The 20,439-nt window shown below is 41.2% G+C and overlaps 1 protein-coding gene across 2 annotated transcripts; it reads left to right on the top strand.

The window, feature by feature from the left end:
- Positions 1-613: 613 nt before the first annotated feature.
- On the top strand, positions 614-4,567 carry LOC141042473 (uncharacterized). Of its 2 annotated transcripts, XR_012205430.1 has the most exons (3): positions 614-2,886; positions 2,994-3,930; positions 4,013-4,567. XR_012205430.1 is itself a non-coding variant. In XM_073510904.1 (2 exons), the coding sequence occupies exons 1-2, from the start codon at positions 1,724-1,726 to the stop codon at positions 3,775-3,777; spliced, it is 1,947 nt and encodes a 648-aa protein (XP_073367005.1). In that variant the 5' UTR covers positions 614-1,723; the 3' UTR covers positions 3,778-4,567. The 2 variants fall into 2 exon arrangements, 1 of the variants encoding a protein (XP_073367005.1); XM_073510904.1 differs by having other exon boundaries at positions 2,994-4,567.
- The last annotated feature ends 15,872 nt before the right edge of the window (positions 4,568-20,439 follow it).

Below are 20,439 nucleotides of genomic sequence, written 5' to 3'. Positions count from 1 at the left end.
CTTGGCTCTAATATGTTACTGTAACATAGCGCTTTCCGAGGCAAAATGAGTCTATGAGCTAATAAATGAAGCAATCTATAACACTGCTATTATGTTACTTAAGTAAAATGCATCATAGGTCCTATAACTATCCAAGGTGTGTCACTTTAGTCCTATAACTATCAAAGTGCAGATTTGGGTCCCAAAACTATTTTGAGTCGTTCACTGCAGGTCCTATGGTCGCCCCAGCAGCGTTGACCGTCCGACGTGTCACCTGGACCGGTGCCACATCGACCAGAGGGGCCCACCAGGCTAAACAATGAAGCGTTTATTTGCAGGAAAGCCCTTGAAATCTCAGCTCGTCTCATTCTCAGACCCTCCATCTCTTTTCTACGAACGAATCTCTCTGAGGCGGCGATATGGTGGCGACCGGCGGCGTTCGTGATTGATGTCCAGCGATTGGAGGCGCAGGACGGGAGTCGGGGCTGCTAATCCGACCACGGCGCTGGTCCGATGGCTCCATCACGGCGGCTTCCCAACACCCCTCCTCCGGAGTATGGTAAGAACCCTAACCCCAGCCCCTGCTGCACCCCCTTTTGGCTTAGAGATTTCAATAGAGTAGCAAAGATTTGGCACGATTTGGGCATTACAGCTTAGATATTGTGTCGATTCAGTCTGAATGTACATATGGCTTCTCTTCCCGTACTGAAATCTTCTGTCTGTACTGAAATCTATTTCAAAAGAGTTGGGCATCTTCCTGTACGTATGGAGATTTGGGCATCTTCTTGTGCGTATGGTGATTTGGGCAATATTTTTCCTGCAGTATATAATCTCTGCTGTAACTGAAGCCTTGTTATGTACAGTGGTATCTTTTTTTGCATTATAAGCTCGTCATGTACACCTATAGTACCATTTGAAATTGTACTGCTGATGTATATATGTACTAGTGGTGATGCAAAAGAAATTGTACTGCTGATGTATATATGTACTCTGTTTTTTTTCATGTAATAGGACCCAAGGAGGAGTTGTTCTCAGTAGAGATTAATCATGGTTGGGTTTTTCTCGGCTTTGGAGCAAACAAGAAATACATGGATTGCAAAACAGATTTCTTTGATCATTGTGAGGTTGAAACCTGGTTGCCCCTGTGGATTAAAGATTTTGTGCAGCAGCTTGGCTATGATCCAAGTAAAGTGCAGTGTTTCTGGTTACTTCCTGGAATGAATTTGGATAATGGACTGAGAATTATTGATAGAGATGCAGACTGTCTTAGTATGACTGTTGTTGTGCCAAAGTTCAAGCATTTCAAGTTGTACATGGATCATGGTGATATTTATAGCGAGCTGAATATGGATGACATATGCATAATTGGCTCACCTACAATGCCTGATATCATGAGTCCTGTGAAGCCACAAGAAAAGGTACAAAGAGTTATATTAGGAGTAGTCCTAGGATCAAGAGCAAGGCACAAAAAGGGAGAACTAAAGAACAAGTGCAGAAAAACAATGACAGTGATAGTGATGATAGTGATAGTGATTGTAGTTATGAAGATTGGGCTGACTCAGACAATGACTTTAAGAATGGCGATGATAATCTGTTTGAGGAGTGGGTTGATGACTTCAATAAGGATCTCAGAGCAAAGAAAAATAAAGCAGTACAGTACGAGAGGGATAGTGACTATGACACTGATGAGCTAGAACTGCCAGCTTCAGAGAATGAGGGAAATGAATCAGAACATGAGGTTGTTATGGAAAAAGGGAAGAAAAAGAAAAAGAAGAAGGTGAAGCTCAGGTCTTTCAAGCCAGAGGACATGAAAGCACCAATATTCAAATTGGGTATGAAGTTCCCTACTGCAGCTGATCTTAGAAGGGCAATTCGAGAGTACGCTATTCAGAATAGAGTTGCAATCAAGTATGCAAAGAATGATAAACAAAGAATTAGGGCACACTGCTCGGATGACTGTCCATGGTATTTATTCGCAGCACCTGACAGCAGAACCACAAGTTTTGTGGTGAAAACTTATGTGGGGGATCACACCTGCAGTAAAGAATGGGAGGTCAATGGATTCACATCAAGATATCTAGCAGGCAAGTATTTGGAGAACTTCAGGGCAGACGAAAAGATGACATTGATGAATTTTGCAAGGTTGGTGCAGAAGGACTACAACATGATCCCTACAAGGAGCAAGCTAGCAAGAGCAAGAAGGATAGCAATAAAGCAGATTCATGGAGATGAGGGGAAACAATACTCGATGATGTGGGACTATGCACAAGAGATCAGAATGTCAAACCCTGGAAGTAGCATGTTTATCAAACTCAAAGATGGCAGATTCCACCAATGTTACATGTCATTAGATGCTTGTAAAAGAGGCTTTTTGGCTGGATGCAGGCCTGTTATTTGTGTTGATGGGTGCCATCTTAAAACAAAATATGGTGGACAATTGTTGACTGCTGTAGGGATTGATCCAAACAACTGTATTTTCCCCATTGCTATGGCTGTAGTTGAAGTGGAGGACACACCAACATGGAAGTGGTTTCTAGAGACTTTGAAAGATGATCTGCACATATTGAACACAGCACCTTGGACAGTGATGAGTGATAGGCAAAAAGGACTAATAAATGCCGTTACTGCTTTGTTCCCTCATGGACAACACAGGTTTTGTGTGAGGCACCTTTACCAAAATTTTGCAAAGAAGTGGAAGGGTGAGAACCTGAAGAACAAGTTATGGGCAATTGCAAGGTCGTACAATAAAATTGACTGGAGAAAAAACATGGATGACATGAAGGAATTAAATCTGGAAGCTTATGAGTACTTAGAAGCAATTGAACCAAGTTCCTGGTGCAGGGCCTTTTTCCAAGAATTACCAAAGTGTGACCTGCTACTAAACAATAATTGTGAGGTCTTTAATAAGTAAGTTTCCTATCGCTTTTCTACATAGTGCACTATCTCGCTGCTATGTCGGGGATATATCTGGTTTGAATTTACATTCTGAACTGATTTGTTTCTTCTCAATGAAGGTGGATACTTGATGCTAGAGAGCTGCCTGTCATGAGCATGTTCAAAAAAATCAAAAATCAATTGTCGACAAGGTTTTATAGCAAGAACAAGGAAAGTGAAGAGTGGTGTGGAACAATTTGTCCCAAGATCACAAAGATACTTGATAAGAATGCAGAAATGGCTAATAATTGTCAGGCATTGCCTTCTGGCAAAGGCATCTTTACTGTCTTGGGACTCAGAGGCGAGTACAAGGTTGACATAAACAAATACACATGTTCATGCAAAGCTTGGCAGCTAACAGGCATACCATGTAGACATGGCATCTCTTGTCTCAGAGGTGAAAGAATCAAACCAGAGAATGTTGTCTCTCCATGCTATAGTATTGCAGCATTCAAGAAAGTATATGGTGAAGTTATTATGCCTTGCAGAGACCCAAGAGAGTGGGAAAAGGTGAATGCTGCTCCAATCTTGCCACCCCTATACGAAAAGCATGTTGGGAGGCCTAGCAATAAAAGAAAGAAGAACCCTGTAGAGACTGATGAAGGAAAGTTGAGCAAGCATGGTGCGGTTTCTCACTGCAGTATTTGTAGGTCAGTTGATCATAATAAAAGAACTTGCCCTGAAAAAGGTAGACAGGAGCAACAAGATGAGGCAAGGCAAGGGGAGCAGCAAGAGGCAGGACAAGTGCAGCAAGGTGAGGCAGTTCAAGGACAAAACTCAATTCCAAGGCATATTGCCAAAAAGGCAAAATTACCAGTGAAGAGAAGGATTAGTTCAACTGATCAGGTAACAATTACTAGATAATTTCCTTTATGTTACTTCTAGTTAGTTAGTTGCTAACTTAAATCCAAAACTACTCTGGAATTGTAGACCACATCTTCTGCAAGTGTGGTTGGATCTAGTGTAATACAAGTGTGGGAGCAGAACATGTCTGTGTTCGACATACTGATGCAATCCGTAAGTTCTTTTCAACTTTTGTAAATCTCATGGAAACTCTCCTATTCCAAAACTGATGTAACACATGTTTTCACATTTGCAGTCACAGCCGTCCCAAGAATCCCAGGCACCAAGACCTCTTCCTGACAATCAATTTCTTGCAAGCCAAATAGAGGATCTACAAATGACAAAACAGACCACAACTATAATCCATGTAGCAGCAAAGAAGAAGAAAAGGAAGGAGAAGATCACGGAGAAGGAGAATGTTATTCCTAGGAAGAAGAAATAGAAGATGAAGTGGACATGCCTTCTATTGGACAGAACATGGTTTCTTTTTTAACAGAGTTTGGTTTCTTTTGGATAGATAGAGATGGTTAGGGCCTTCACAAATTGAAGGCTTTATTTTGGACGGAGGTACTACTTATGTAATGTGGTACTGCATCATGCAGAGTGCAACCCAGTACCACATTACATAGTTGCAAGCTTTAGTGTGTATCTATGTTTATGTAAGAGCACTCTTTATGTAATGACAATATGATGTGCTACTTCCTGGAATTGTGGCAATTCTCATCTATATATTTGCCTGTTAAGTTGCAACATCATTTCTCTCTTCTATGATTGTCCAGACCAAGTATCATTTATCATTTGTAATCTTAGAGAGAGGGTGTGAGAGGGTGTGAAATATATATTCATTTGTCATTTGCATGATCATTTGCCGCGCTGGCTTGTTCCTGCTACATCTTGCTGCCGTCGAGCTTGTTCCAAACATGGCAGAACTGATGAAAGAGAGATGAGATTGCAGAGAGGAGGGCTGCGGCTGGAGAGCAAACAGTTTGATGGACCAAATTGCAAAATGTATCAACCACCAATGGCGGGAAATCTTCCACCACGCGCCCTGGGTCGTTGTGGCACTGGTCCAGGTGACACGTCAGCCAACAATCACGGCTGGGGCGACCATAGGACCTGCAGTGAACGACTCAAAATAGTTTTGGGACCCAAATCTGCACTTTGATAGTTATAGGACTAAAGTGACACACCTTGGATAGTTATAGGACCTACGATGCATTTTACTCATGTTACTTTGCACTATGGAGGTAGTAACTTAGACTAGTGTCATATGCATGACACTAATACAAGTTACTCCCCACTATGACCAGCCTTAGCGGTACAGTACAGGATCTGGACTTCTGACCGCCGTGCTCGTCATGGGTTGCAAGATCATTCTTTGTGTTACCTTTGCCTACAAGAGGAAGATACGGTGGATCACGTCCTCATCCAATGTGTATTCACGAGAGAGGTCTGGTACCGCTGTCGTTCGACCTTGAACATTCACATCTTCGGCCCGGACATTAACCTCACACTCACCGAGTGGTGGGAGACTGCCAACGCGGCCAACAAAAGAGGATTCGACACTTTCATCATCGTTATCATCGGGTCGTTATGGAAACAATGCAATGCGACAGTCTTCCGGAGATCGGTTGAGCACAAGAATCCAAGGCAGTTTGTCGGAGCATGTGCTTGATGAGATCAAACATTGGCATGTTGTCCGTGTTGGTAGATTGCATCTTTTTGTGAGAGAGTAACTTCTGCGGTTTTCCTTCAAGTGGGTGTGGTGTTTGGATAGTGTTGTTCGCATCGCTAGGCCCCACTCTCATACATTATTTCTCTCTCTTCTATAAAAATATGGTACGCCACTGGCGTACTCTCGAAAAAAACTTTTACCATGGTCCACAAAAACATTTGTGACGTTTTGACTTTTCCGTTAACACGGTACAGTCGAAGATGCTCGCAATACACTCATCACTATGAGCGCATGCACGCACACCCTATGACCACGTTCGAGGTGATGAGACAATACTTTTGAATTTTGATTGATATAGCTTTGGTCAAAAGTTTGAGCTTTCACCATCAACATTTTCAGAATTATGTGGATTGGATGTGTGAAGCATTTGGTAATGGTTTGGTCATCTGATGAATTTATCAATTTTATAATTACATCATAGTAGTAAACTGCAATTTATATATATCGTGTTATGTGTCAAGCATCACCTTTATTGAGACTCGAGGTGGTAATCGACAAATTAAAACAAGGCATGTAAAAAAACATAACTACAAGAGATGAGGATTAGTAGCACTCACGTGTTGTTTAGTGATTAGAGCTTAATTACTCTATGCATTCAGCTTTTGATACAACTTTTGGCACATAGTGGGTCATGCCCCACCCACCTTTTTTTACCTCTCATGATTTTCTTTTTGACTTCTAAAATTTGAATCTATTATATCTTTTGAACCAAAAGTCTAATTTATATTTCATTTGCATATTCGCATTGCTTATGACGAGTAGTCTGAAATAAGCCCACTTTTGAATATTGTTTCATAAGTTTTAAAAACTTCACCAAGTTTCAACTAATAAAATTTGAAGGAACAAAAGATAAATTCAGCAAGTTTCAAAAACTAAGCCATAAGCCCTAAAAACAAATGAAACTTGATAAAGTTGGTGAAACTTTGTAAAAACTTAATATTACGACTATCAAGTTTTAATATTTGAAGCTTGGTAAAAGAAATAAAGTTGTCAAAGTGTATTTATAGTTAGTCTTGTTTGAAAGGTTGTAGTTGCAAGGAACAAGAATTGCTGTGAACCAACCTGTGGTTTGATGGTTAGAGGGACTATGATATCCCCAGTCCACCAGGGTTCAAATCCTGGTACTCGCATTTATTTCTGGATTTATTTCAGGATTTCCGACGATGTGCATGCAGTGGGAGGAGATGTTCCTGTCGACGACGAGGTGCCTACAGTGACTTCGTAAATTTCAAGATGATATGTCGGCTCAATCTTTCGGAGGTGCTCATAGGGGTAGGGTGTGCGTGTGTGCGTTCATAGGGGTGAGTGTATACGCGTGTATATGAGCGCTTGCGTTTGTACTGTGTTCAAAAGAAAGAAACAAGAATTGCAAATGGAACTTAATTTGGACTTTCGATTCAAAAGATACAATAGATTCAAATTTGGAGATAAAATGAAAAAATATGGGAGGTGGGGTGGATGACGCATGCAACTCTGTGAAAAGTTGGCATGCATGGAACCAGCGCAACAATTAAGGGCTAATGACATAAACAACTCCACCAATCTTAAATAAAATGTGTGGTCGCATGCACGCATGCCCGTGCGAATTTATGTAACTACAAGAAAATAAGAAGACATTGTTCACTAAAATTTATATTTTTATTTATTTTGGTACTCTTGAATAGAATTTTTGTGGATCACTTCCCTACATTATGGCTCTCACAAAAACAAATAGAATTTATGATTATTTTCCCTATTATGTTTTTGTTAGTGTATACATTGTATAACTAGATACATCATAGTATACATAGTTACCTATCATATGGTTGGCAACTATTTCTAAATGATACGGGTGATAAATGACATTTTTTTTGGTAAGTTAGTGTTGGCGAGCTAATTTTTTATACGCCAATATCATGGCATTTATGTTCTTTATACCTACTAATAGTGTTCTTGTTTTCGGCTGAGAAAACATCAACGCAACCCACATACAATTTAACACACACCTCTTAAAACAACATGCGCGCACACAACCACAAACTACCACATCCAATATTTTCTATAAGAGCGTGTCAACAAAATAGAAGTTTTGAATAAGAGCAACACATACTACCATTAATTGACTTGTAAGCCGTATGGGCATCTCGCTCTATCTAGTTTGTTGATCATTCCTCTAGGCATTAAAACCAGAAGGGTTGGCATAATTAAGAGGAGAGTTGAGATTTTTTGAAAGGGTAAAGAAGAGATTCGATTGTTTAGTTCCAATCTATATTTTTTTATATAAAAAAATGTACCCAGATAGAAGATAATTTGTTGAGATGGCCCCAAAGATCCGAGGGGGTACTAATTTATTTTTTTTGAAAAAACCTCTCGGTGGTGCTCCCGTGGGTTGATAGCACGTAGCACCTAAATGGGGTGATGCCTAGTAGCACTGATTCTCTTTCGCTCTACATTGGCCAGAGCATTTTTCTCTTCAAATTCCTATAAACGTCTTGTGAGGCACATCTATACAACAATAAATTTTTCATATCCTTGAGTTTCTGTTTTTTTAGATTATGCAATCTTGTTCTTTTCATTATCAGCATTTGGTTCTTTCTAAATTTTTGGAATTCTGATTTTACCAGCTACATAAGTATGTGGGCATGCCACCAGAGAACAGATGGTGACTCCGGCTATAGATGGCACTAGCTGATCATTTCCGGTAAAGTAGAAAGTATGCTAAACATGTCATGTGGTGCAAACAACGCCATAGTAAATATGAACATAGATTCAGCACCATAGGAGATGATTTGTCTTTTGCATATTTCAACATGGACTATATACAAACTGAAATAAGTGAACAAACACACTAAAACGTGCATGTATACATTCGATTCAGAAAAACATTAGAACATCTCATATTTGGGAATGGAGGGAGTACTACGATACAAATAGCCCTTCAAGACTATAGACCATGAGTTGTCTCTTGAATAAGAAATGCATATCAGCGTTATTCGCAGCTTGCATAATATGGACAAGAGTAATGCTACACCTATAGGGTGTTTTTACGAAGATAGCTATGCTCTGGGTGGAAGCCCGTGCTTAATCCAGGGGGTGGTCCTGTAACAAAAATCAGGGGAGATATTAAGGGGACAACAATGATGTCTACTACGCAACCTTCTTCTTGTAGACGTTGTTGGGCCTCCAAGTGCAGAGGTTTGTAGAACAGTAGCAAATTTCCCTCAAGTGGATGACCTAAGGTTTATCAATACGTGGGAGGCGTAGGATGAAGATGGTCTCTCTCAAACAACCCTGCAACCAAATAACAAAGAGTCTCTTGTGTCCCCAACACACCCAATACAATGGTAAATTGTATAGGTGCACTAGTTCGGCGAAGAGATGGTGATACGAGTGCAATATGGATGATAGATATAGGTTTTTGTAATCTGAAAATATAAAAACAGCAAGGTAACTAATGCTAAAAGTGAGCACAAACGGTATTGCAATGCTAGGAAACAAGGCCTAGGGTTCATACTTTCACTAGTGCAAGTTCTCTCAACAATAATAACATAATTGGATCATATAACTATCCCTCAATATGGAACAAAGAGTCACTCAAAGTCACTAACAGCGGAGAACAAACGAAGAGATTATGGTAGGGTACGAAACCACCTCAAAGTTATTCTTTCGGATCGATCTATTCAAGAGTTCGTACTAGAATAACACCTTAAGACACATATCAACCAAAACCCTAATGTCACCTAGATACTCCAATGTCACCTCAAGTATCCGTGGGTATGATTATACGATATGCATCACACAATCTCAAATTCATCTATTCAACCAACACAAAGAACTTCAAAGAGTGCCCCAAAGTTTCTACCGGAGAGTCAAGACAAAAACGTGTGCCAACCCCTATGCATAGGTTCATGGACGGAACCCGCAAGTTGATCACCAAAACATACATCAAGTGGATCACGTGATATCCCATTGTCACCACAGATAAGCACATGCAAGACATACATAAAGTGTTCTCAAGTCCTTAAAGACTCAATACGATAAGATCATTTCAAAGGGAAAACTCAATCCATTACAAGAGAGTAGAGGGGGAGAAACATCATAAGATCCAACTACAATAGCAAAGCTCGTGATACATCAAGATCGTATCACCTCAAGAACACGAGAGAGAGAGATCAAACACATTGCTACTGGTACATACCCTCAGCCCCGAGGGTGAACTACTCCCTCCTCGTCATGGAGAGCGCCGGGATGATGAAGATGGCCACCGGTGAGGGTTCCCCCCTCCGGCAGGGTGCCGGAACAGGGTCCCGATTGGTTTTTGGTGGCTATAGAGGCTTGTGGCGGCGGAACTCCCGATCTATTCTGTTCCCCGATGGTTTCAGGGTATATGGACATATATAGGTGAAGGAAATATGCCCTAGAGGCAATAATAAAGTATTAGTTATTTCCTTATATCATGATAAATGTTTATTATTCATGCTAGAATTGTATTAACCGGAAACATAATACATGTGTGAATATATAGACAAACAGAGTGTCACTAGTATGCTTATACTTGACTAGCTCGTTAATCAAAGATGGTTATGTTTCCTAGCCATAGACATAAGTTGTCATTTGATTAACGAGATCACCTCATTAGGAGAATGACGTGATTGACTTGACCCATTCCGTTAGCTTAGCACTCGATCGTTTAGTATGTTGCTATTGCTTTCTTCATGACTTATACATGTTCCTATGACTATGAGATTATGCAACTCCCGTTTACCGGAGGAACACTTTGTGTGCTACCAAACGTCACAACGTAAATGGGTGATTATAAAGGTACTCTACAGGTGTCTCCAAAGGTACTTGTGGGGTTGGCGTATTTCGAGATTAGGATTTGTCACTCCAATTGTCGGAGAGGTATCTCTGGGCCCACTCGGTAATGCACATCACTATAAGCCTTGCAAGCATTGTGACTAATGAGTTAGTTGCGGGATGATGTGTTACGGAACGAGTAAAGAGACTTGCCGGTAACGAGATTGGACGATCAAATCTTGGGCAAGTAACATACCGGTGACAAAGGGAACAACGTATGTTGTTATGCGGTCTGACCGATAAAGATCTTCATAGAATATGTGGGAGCCAATATGGGCATCCAGGTCCCGCTATTGGTTATTGACCGGAGACGTGTCTCGGTCATGTCTACATAGTTCTCGAACCCGTAGGGTCCGCACGCTTAACGTTACGATGACAGTTTTATTGAGTTTTGATGTACCGAAGGAGTTCGGAGTCCCGGATGAGATCGGGGATATGACGAGGAGTTTCGAAATGGTCGAGACGTAAAGATCGATATATTGGACGACTATATTCGGACTTCGGAAAGGTTCCGAGTGATTCGGGTATTTTTCGGAGTACCGGAGAGTTACGGGAATACGTATTGGGCCTTATTGGGCCATACGGGAAAGAAGAAAAAGGGCCTCAAGGGTGGCCGCACCCCTCCCCTTGGTCTGGTCCGAATTGGACTAGGGAAGGGGGGCGCACCCTTCCTCCTTTCTCCTTCCCCCTTCCCTTCTCCTACTCCCACAAGGAAAGGAGGAGTCCTACTCCCACTCCCCCCTATGGCGCGCCTCTCCCCTTGGCCGGCGGCCTCCCCCTTGCTCCTTTATATACGGGGGCAGGGGGCACCCCAAAGACACAACAATTGATCCTTGAGATCTCTTAGCCGTGTGCGGTGCCCCTCTCCATCATATTACACCTCGATAATACCGTTGCGGAGCTTAGGCGAAGCCCTGCGTCGGTGGAACATCATCATCGTCACCACGCCGTCGTGCTGACGAAACTCTCCCTCAACACTCGGCTGGATCGGAGTTCGAGGGACGTCATCGAGCTGAACGGGTGTAGAACTCGGAGGTGCCGTACGTTCGGTACTTGATCGGTCGGATCGTGAAGACGTACGACTACATCAACCGCGTTGTGATAACGATTCCGCTTTCGGTCTACGAGGGTACGTGGACAACACTCTTCCCTCTCGTTGCTATGCATCACCATGATCTTGCGTGTGCGTAGGAAATTTTTTGAAATTACTACGTTCCCCAACAATAGGCGAAAGAAGTCGGTCAAGGGAGCCACGAGGGGCCCACGAGGGTGGAGGGCGCGCCCCCTGCCTCGTGCTCTCCTCGTTGATCCCCTAACGTGCACTCCAAGTCTCCTGGATTGCTTTCTTTCCAAAAATAACTTCTCCCGAAGGTTTCATTCCGTTTGGACTCCATTTGATATTCCTTTTCTTCGAAACACTGAAACAAGGGGAAAAAACAGGAACTGGCACTGGGCTCTGGGTTAATAGGTTAGTCCCAAAAATAATATAAAAGTGTTTAATAAAGCCCATAAACATCCAAAACAGATAATATAATAGCATGAATACTTCATAAATTATAGATACGTTGGAGACGTATCAGCATCCCCAAGCTTAATTCATGCTCGTCCTCGAGTAGGCAAATGATAAAAGAAATAATTTATGAAGTGTGAATGCTAGCAGGTGCATAAGTTTGATCAATGATAATTTCAATCACCTTTTCTAGCATCATTATATATCATAACAGTAGCTCATCTCATAAAACTTCTCATGATCAAGTAACAAGCTATTCACATGTTAAAGTATAGATCATAAACTTTCTTGAAAACTAACAAACCGTGTTATTAGTCATCAAACAATTACAATTCATCTTATTTTCAGGAAGAGTCTATATCAGAGCTTTGATTTAGCAAACTCCACATACTCAACTATCATTTAGTCTTTCACAATTGCTAACACTCACGCGATATTTATGGGTTCAAAGTTTTAATCAGACACAGAGAAAGATAGGGGCTTATAGATTCGCCTCCCAACCTTTTACCTCAAGGGTAATGTTAACAATAATAGTTCATGATGCCTTACATCCAATTGGATATATATATATATATATATATATATATATATATATATATATATATATATATATATATATATATATCAGAATCTTTCCAACACGAGGTGCTTGCCAAAGGATAAAATGTAAAAAGAAAAGGTGAAGATCACCATGACTCTTGCATAAAAGTAAAAGATAGGCCCTTCGCAGAGGGAAGCAGAGGTTGCCATGCGCTTTTATAGTTGGATGCACAAAATCTTAATGCGAGGGAACGTCACTTTATATTGCCACTTGTGATAGGGACCTTTATTATGCAGTCCGTCGCTTTTATTTCTTCCATATCACAAGATCGTATAAAGCTTATTTTCTCCACACTAAAAGATCATACATATTTAGAGAGCAATTTTTATTGCATGCACCGATGACAACTTACTTGAAGGATCTTACTCAATCCATAGGTAGGTATGATGGACTCTCATGGCAATACTGGTTTAAGGGATGTTTGGAAGCACAAGTAGTATCTCTACTTGGTGCAAGGAATTTGGCTAGCATGAGGGGGAAAGGCAAGCTCAACGCGTTGGGCGATCCATGACAATATACTTTATTTCGAATATAAGAAAACATAACCGATTACGTTGTCTTCCTTGTCCAACATCAACCTTTTATCATGTCATATCTTAATGAGTGCTCACAATTACAAAAGATGTCCAAGATAGTATATTTATATGTGAAATCTCTCTTCCTTTAATATTCTTTCATGAATTGTTCAAGTGACCAATACAATGTTTGCTAACCTTCAATAAATTTACCACCTCTACTTCCTATATGTAAAGTCATTACTCCCCATGGGATAAGCATATAAAACATATATAGTTTCAGATTTATGATATTCAATTCATTCAACCATTTACTCATAGGATATAAGTGAAGCACACGAGTAAATGACAAACTACTCCAAAAAGATATAAGTGAAGATCAATGAGTAGTAAAATAATTATGTAGCTATGTGAAGACTCTCCCATTTAATAATTTCAGATCTTATTATTTTATTCATACAGCAAGAAAAACAAAAGAAAATAAAATGATGCTCCAAGCAAAACACATATCATGTGGTGAATAAAAATATAGCTCCAAGTAAAGTTACCGATGAACGAAGACGAAAGAGGGGATGCCTTCCGGGGCATCCCCAAGCTTAGGCTCTTGGTTGTCCTTGAATATTACCTTGGGGTGCCTTGGGCATCCCCAATATTAGGCTCTTGCCACTCCTTATTCCATAGTCCATCGAATCTTTACCCAAAACTTGAAAACTTCACGACACAAAACTTAACAGAAAATCTCATGAGCTCCGTTAGCGAAAGAAAACAAAACACCACTTCAAGGTACTGTAATGAACACATTATTTATTTTATTGGTGTAATATCTACTGTATTCCAACTTCTCTATGGTTCATACCCTCCGATACTACTCATAGATTCATCAAAATAAGCAAACAACACATAGAAAACAGAATCTGTCAAAAACAGAACAGTCTGCAGTAATCTGTATCAAACGTATACTTCTAGAACTCCAAAACTTCTACCAAAATAGGACGACCTAGATAATTTGTTTATTGATCTACTGCAATTAGAATCAGTATTTTATCACTTTCTGGTGATTTTTAACAATTGTTTTCGCGAGCAGAAAGTTTCTGTCTTTTTCAGCAAGATCAAATAATTATCATCCAAGAAGATCCTATAGGTTTTACTTAGCACTTTATTGAAAAAAAAGCTATAAAACATGATTACTACAGTAGCTTAATCATGTGAACACACAAAAAAAGTAGGGGTAAATATTGGGTTGTCTCCCAACAACTGCTTTTCTTTAATGCCTTTTAGCTAGGCATGATGATTTCAATGATGCTCACATAAAAGATAAGAATTGAAACATAAAGAGAGCATCATGAAGAATATGACTAGCACATTTAAGCCTAACCCACTTCCTATGCATAGGGATTTTGTGAGCGAACAATTTATGGGAACAATAATCAACTAGCATATGATACGTCTCCAACGTATCTATAATTTTTGATTGCTCCATGCTATATTATCTTCTGTTTTGGACATTATTGGGCTTTATTATTCACTTTTACATTATTTTTGGGACTAACCTATTAATCGCAGGCCCAACCCAAAATTGCTGTTTTTTTGCCTATTTCAGAGTTTCGCAGAAAAAGAATATCAAACGGAGTCCAAACGGAATGAAACCTTCGGGAACGTGATTTTCGAAACGAACATGATCCAGAGGACTTGGACCCTACGTCAAGAAAGCTACCAGGAAGCCACGAGGTAGGGGGCGCGCCTACCCCCCCCCAGGCGCGCCCTCCACCCTCGTGGGCCCCACGTTGCTCCATCGACGTACTCCTTCCTCCCATATATACCTACGTACCCCCAAACGATCAGATACGGAGCCAAAAACCTAATTCCACCGCCGCAACCTTTTGTACCCACGAGATCCCATCTTGGGGCCTGTTCCGGAGCTCCGCCGGAGGGGGCATCGATCACGGAGGGCTTCTACATCAACACCATAGCTTCTCCGATGAAGTGTGAGTAGTTTACCTCAGACCTTCGGGTCCATAGTTATTAGCTAGATGGCTTCCTCTCTCTTTTTGGATCTCAATACAATGTTCCCCCCCTCTCTTGTGGAGATCTATTCGATGTAATCTTCTTTTGCGGTGTGTTTGTTGAGACCGATGAATTGTGGGTTTATGATCAAGTTTATCTATGAACAATATTTGAATCTTCTGAATTCTTTTATGTATGATTGGTTATCTTTGCAAGTCTCTTCGAATTATCAGTTTGGTTTGGCCTACTAGATTGATCTTTCTTGCAATGGGAGAAGTGCTTAGCTTTGGGTTCAATCTTGCGGTGTCCTTTCCCAGTGACAGTAGGGGCAGCAAGGCACGTATTGTATTGTTGCCATCGAGGATAACAAGATGGGGTTTTTATCATATTGCATGAATTTATCCCTCTACATCATGTCATCTTGCTTAAAGCGTTACTCTGTTCTTATGAACTTAATACTCTAGATGCATGCTGGATAGCGGTCGATGTGTGGAGTAATAGTAGTAGATGCAGGCAGGAGTCGGTGAAAGATCGTGGATGTCGCCTAGAGGGGGGTGAATAGGCGCTTTAAAATAATTACGGTTTAGGCTTGAACAAATGCGGAATAAACCTAGCGGTTAATTTGACAAGCACAAAACCTACAACAACTAGGCTCACCTATGTGCACCAACAACTAATGCTAAGCAAGATAAACAACTAAGTGATAGCAAGATATATGACAAGAAACAAAATGGCTATCACAAAGTAAAGTGCATAAGTAAAGGGTTCGGGAAGAGATAACCGAGGCACGCGGAGACGACGATGTATCCCGAAGTTCACACCCTTGCGGATGCTAATCTCCGTTTGGAGCGGTGTGGAGGCACAATGCTCCCCAAGAAGCCACTAGGGCCACCGTAATCTCCTCACGCCCTCGCACAATGCAAGATGCCGTGATTCCACTAAGGGACCCTTGAGGGAGGTCACCGAACCCGTACAAATGGCAACCCTTGGGGGCGGTCACCGAACCCGTACACTTTGGCAACCCTTGGGGGCGGTCACCGGTACCCGTCAAATTGCTCGGGGCGATCTCCACAACCTAATTGGAGACCCCGACGCTTGCCCGGAGCTTTACACCACAATGATTGAGCTCCGAACACCACCAACCGTCTAGGGCGCCCAAGCACCCAAGAGGAACAAGCTCAAGGGTACCAAGCACCCAAGAGTAATAAGCTTCTCAACTTGTAACTTCCACGTATCACCGTGGAGAACTCAAACCGATGCACCAAATGCAATGGCAAGGGCACACGGAGTGCCCAAGTCCTTCTCTCTCAAATCCCACCGAAGCAACTAATGCTAGGGAGGAAAAAGAGAGGAAGAACAAGATGGAGAACACCAAGAACTCCAAGATCTAGATCCAAGGGGTTCCCCTCACATAGAGGAGAAAGTGATTGGTGGAAATGTGGATCTAGATCTCCTCTCTCTTTTCCCTCAAAAACTAGGAAGAATCCATGGAGGGATTGAGAGTTAGCAAGCTCGAAGAAGGTCAAGAATGGGGGAAGAACACGAGCTCAAGAGATAAGGTTCATTGGGTAAGAAGACCTCCTTATATAGTGGGGGGAACAATCCAACCGTTACCCCCACTTCAGCCCCGCAGAGAGCGGTACTACCGCTTGGCCAGCGTACTACCGCTTGCCCCTATAAGCGGTACTACCGCTCCCCTTCGCGGTACTGCCGCTGGGCCCAGAGCGGTACTACCGCGGTGGCAGGGCGATACTACCGCAAACGAGCGGTACTACGGCCCCCACAGCCGCGGCTAGTACTGTAAAACCCGACACGAAAAAAGACCCCTTGAATCGAGGCGGTACTAGTATGAAACCGCAGCGGTACTACGGTTGGGGGCTACCAGCAGTACTACCGCTCTGGAGCGGTACTACCGCTTGTAGCACCCAAGCGGTACTACCGCTCCGGCCCGCGGTACTACCTCTAGGACACCAAAACTGCCATAACTTCTGCATATGAGGTCCGAATTGAGCAAACTCAAGCTTGTTGGATAGAGGAAGACGAGTAGCATCAAAACAGCGACTGGTTATAGTAAGAAGAGGCAGGGAGGTATGCCAACAAATAGAGGAGTGAAACCTCCAACCGAGAAGAACCGGCATAACCTCCAACATCGAAAACATCATAGAAGATGCGAGTGAACTCCGTTTTCGATGAACTCGAGCTTGTCATCAAGATGACCATAAGCTCCAAAACTCACAAAGAGAAGAACCAAACAAGAACCAATAAAGATGATGCAAGGATGCAATGGTTTGAGCTCTCTACGAATGATACGATCAAGCTACTCATCGAGAGCCCCCCTTGATAGTACGGCAATCGATCCTATAACCCGGTCTCCCAACTACCATCATGAGACCGGTAAAATATAAAACCTATCAAGGGCAAACCTTTGCCTTGCACATGGTTCACTTGAGCTAGATGATGACGATCTTGACTCCCTAAAGATGTACCACCTTTCTTGATTGCGTTGGCTCGATGAAGACTAGTTGATTGCTCCCCCATACTCCACTATAGGTGAGCCACCCTTCCGCACATCTTCACAAGTCCATTGTCACCACAATGGACGGCAAGCTTCAAGCATTTGATCTCTTCATGATGCTTCACTTGAACTTGCACACGCACACCGCCACCTAACCCCACAAAGAACTCTCACGAAGATCATGGGTTAGTACACAAAGCGTAATTGACAATGCTTACCACACCATGGGATCGCTTGATCCCTCTCGGTACATCTTCTACGCTTTGTGAGTTGATCAAGTTGATTCACTCTTGACTTAGTCTTGATCAACCTTGAATCTTTTCAACTCTCTTCATTTGGATGATGTCTTGAAGATATACATGAATGATCACACAATCTTCTTCTCCAAGACATGCTTGCAATAAGCTCAACTCTCACATGACCAATCTTCATTTGGATAATTCCTTAATAACACCTTGGTCACCACATAAACTCCTTGAAACTAACACATGGACTTCAAGAAATGCCTATGGACAAATCCTTCAAATATAACTCAAGGCAACCATTAGTCCATAGAGATTGTCATCAATTACCAAAACCAAACATGGGGGCACCGCATGTTCTTTCAGTCGGTCTACTTGTCTCGGACGTGATGCCTATATACATGATCATACCTAGATATTCTCATAACTATGCTCAATTCTGTCAATTGCTCAACAGTAATTTGTTCACCCACCGTAAAATACTTATGCTCTTGAGAGAAGCCACTAGTGAAACATATGGCCCCCGGGTCTATTTTCCATCATATTAATCTTTCAACACTTAGTTATTTCTGTTGCTTTTATTTTACTTTGCATCTTTATCATAAAAATACCAAAAATATTATCCTATCATATCTATCAGATCTCACTCTCGTAAGTGACCGTGTAGGGATTGACAACCCCTTATCACGTTGGTTGCGAGGATTTATTTGTTTGTGTAGGTGCGAGGGACTCGCACGTAGCCTCCTACTGGATTGATACCTTGGTTCTCAAAAACTGAGGGAAATACTTACGCTACTTTGCTGCATCACCCTTTCCTCTTCAAGGGAAAACCAACGCAGTGCTCAAGAGGTAGCAAGAAGGATTTCTGGCGCCGTTGCTGGGGAGGTCTACGCAAAAGTCAAACACACCAAGTACCCATCACAAACCCTTATCTCCCGCATTACATTATTTGCCATTTGCCTTTCGTTTTCCTCTCCCCACTTCACCCTTGCCGTTTTATTCGCCCTCTCTTTTCCGTTTGCCTCTTTTTGCCCGTCTCTTGTTTGCTCGTGTGTTGGATTGCTTGTTTGTCACGATGGCTCAAGATAATACCAAATTATGTGACTTTACCAATACCAACAATAATGATTTCCTTAGCACTCCGATTGCTCCTCTTACCGATACCGAATCTTGTGAAATCAATGCTGCTTTGTTGAATCTTGTCATGAAAGATCAATTCGCTGGCCTTCCTAGTGAAGATGCCGCTACTCATCTAAATAGCTTCGTTGATTTGTGTGATATGCAAAAGAAGAAAGATGTTTACAATGATATTGTTAAATTGAAGCTATTTCCTTTTTCGCTTAGAGATCGTGCTAAAGCTTGGTTTTCGTCTTTGCCTAAAAATAGTATTGATTCTTGGAATAAGTGCAAAGATGCTTTTATCTCTAAGTATTTTCCTCCCGCTAAGATTATCTCTCTTAGAAACGATATTATGAATTTTAAGCAACTTGATCATGAACATGTTGCACAATCTTGGGAGAGGATGAAATTAATGATACGTAATTGCCCCAAGCATGGTTTGAATTTGTGGATGATTATACAAAAAATTTATGCCGGATTGAATTTTGCTTCTAGAAATCTTTTAGATTCGGCCGCGGGAGGCACTTTTATGGAAATCACTTTAGGAGAAGCTACTAAACTGCTAGATAATATTATGGTTAATTATTCTCAATGGCACACTGAAAGATCTACTAATAAAAAAGTGCATGCGATGGAAGAAATTAATGTTTTGAGTGGAAAGATGGATGAACTTATGAAATTATTTGCTAGTAAGAGTGTTTCTTCTGATCCTAATGATATGCCTTTGTCTACTTTGATTGAGAATAATAATGAATCTATGGATGTGAATTTTGTTGGTAGGAATAATTTTGGTAACAACGCGTATAGAGGAAACTTTAATCCTAGGCCTTATCCTAGCAATTCCTCTAATAATTATGGTAATTCCTACAACAATTCTTATGGAAATTTTAATAAGATGCCCTCTGAATTTGAGACTAGTGTTAAAGAGTTTATGAATTCGCAAAAGAATTTCAATGCTTTGCTTGAAGAGAAATTGCTTAAAGTTGATGAATTGGCTAGGAGCGTTGATAGAATTTCTCTTGATGTTGATTCTTTAAAACTTAGATCTATTCCTCCTAAGCATGGTATCAACGAGTCTCTCAAAGCCATGAGAATTTCCATTGATGAGTGCAAGGAAAGAACCGCTAGGATACGTGCTAAGAAAGATTGCTTTATGAAAGCGTGTTCTTCTAGTTCCTATGAAAATAAAGATGAAGGTCTAAAAGTTATTGATGTGTCCCCTATTAAATCTTTGTTTTGCAATATGAATCTTGATAATGATGGGACTGAATATGATCCACCTTTACCTAGAAGGCGTTCCAAAAATTCGGAGTTTTTAGATCTTGATGCTAAAATTGATAAAAGTGGGATTGAAGAAATCAAAACATTAGATGTTAATAAACCCACTATTTTGGATTTCAAGGAATTTAATTATGATAATTGCTCTTTGATAGATTGTATTTCCTTGTTGCAATCCGTGCTAAATTCTCCTCATGCTTATAGTCAAAATAAAGCTTTTACCAAACATATCGTTGATGCTTTGATGCAATCTTATGAAGAAAAGCTTGAGTTGGAAGTCTCTATCCCTAGAAAACTTTATGATGAGTGGGAACCTACTATTAAAATT

Source organism: Aegilops tauschii, chromosome 3 (assembly GCF_002575655.3).
Source record: "Aegilops tauschii subsp. strangulata cultivar AL8/78 chromosome 3, Aet v6.0, whole genome shotgun sequence".
Classification (NCBI taxonomy): domain Eukaryota; kingdom Viridiplantae; phylum Streptophyta; class Magnoliopsida; order Poales; family Poaceae; genus Aegilops; species Aegilops tauschii.
This window is presented reverse-complemented; position numbering and strand designations above follow the sequence as displayed.

Coding starts and splice junctions, on each gene's coding strand:
- LOC141042473 (XM_073510904.1), top strand. CDS start 1,724: ATGGAAAAAGGGAAGAAAAAGAAAAAGAAGAAGGTGAAGCTCAGGTCT. Junction 2,887..2,993: donor AATTGTGAGGTCTTTAATAA/GTAAGTTTCCTA, acceptor TTCTCAATGAAG/GTGGATACTTGATGCTAGAG.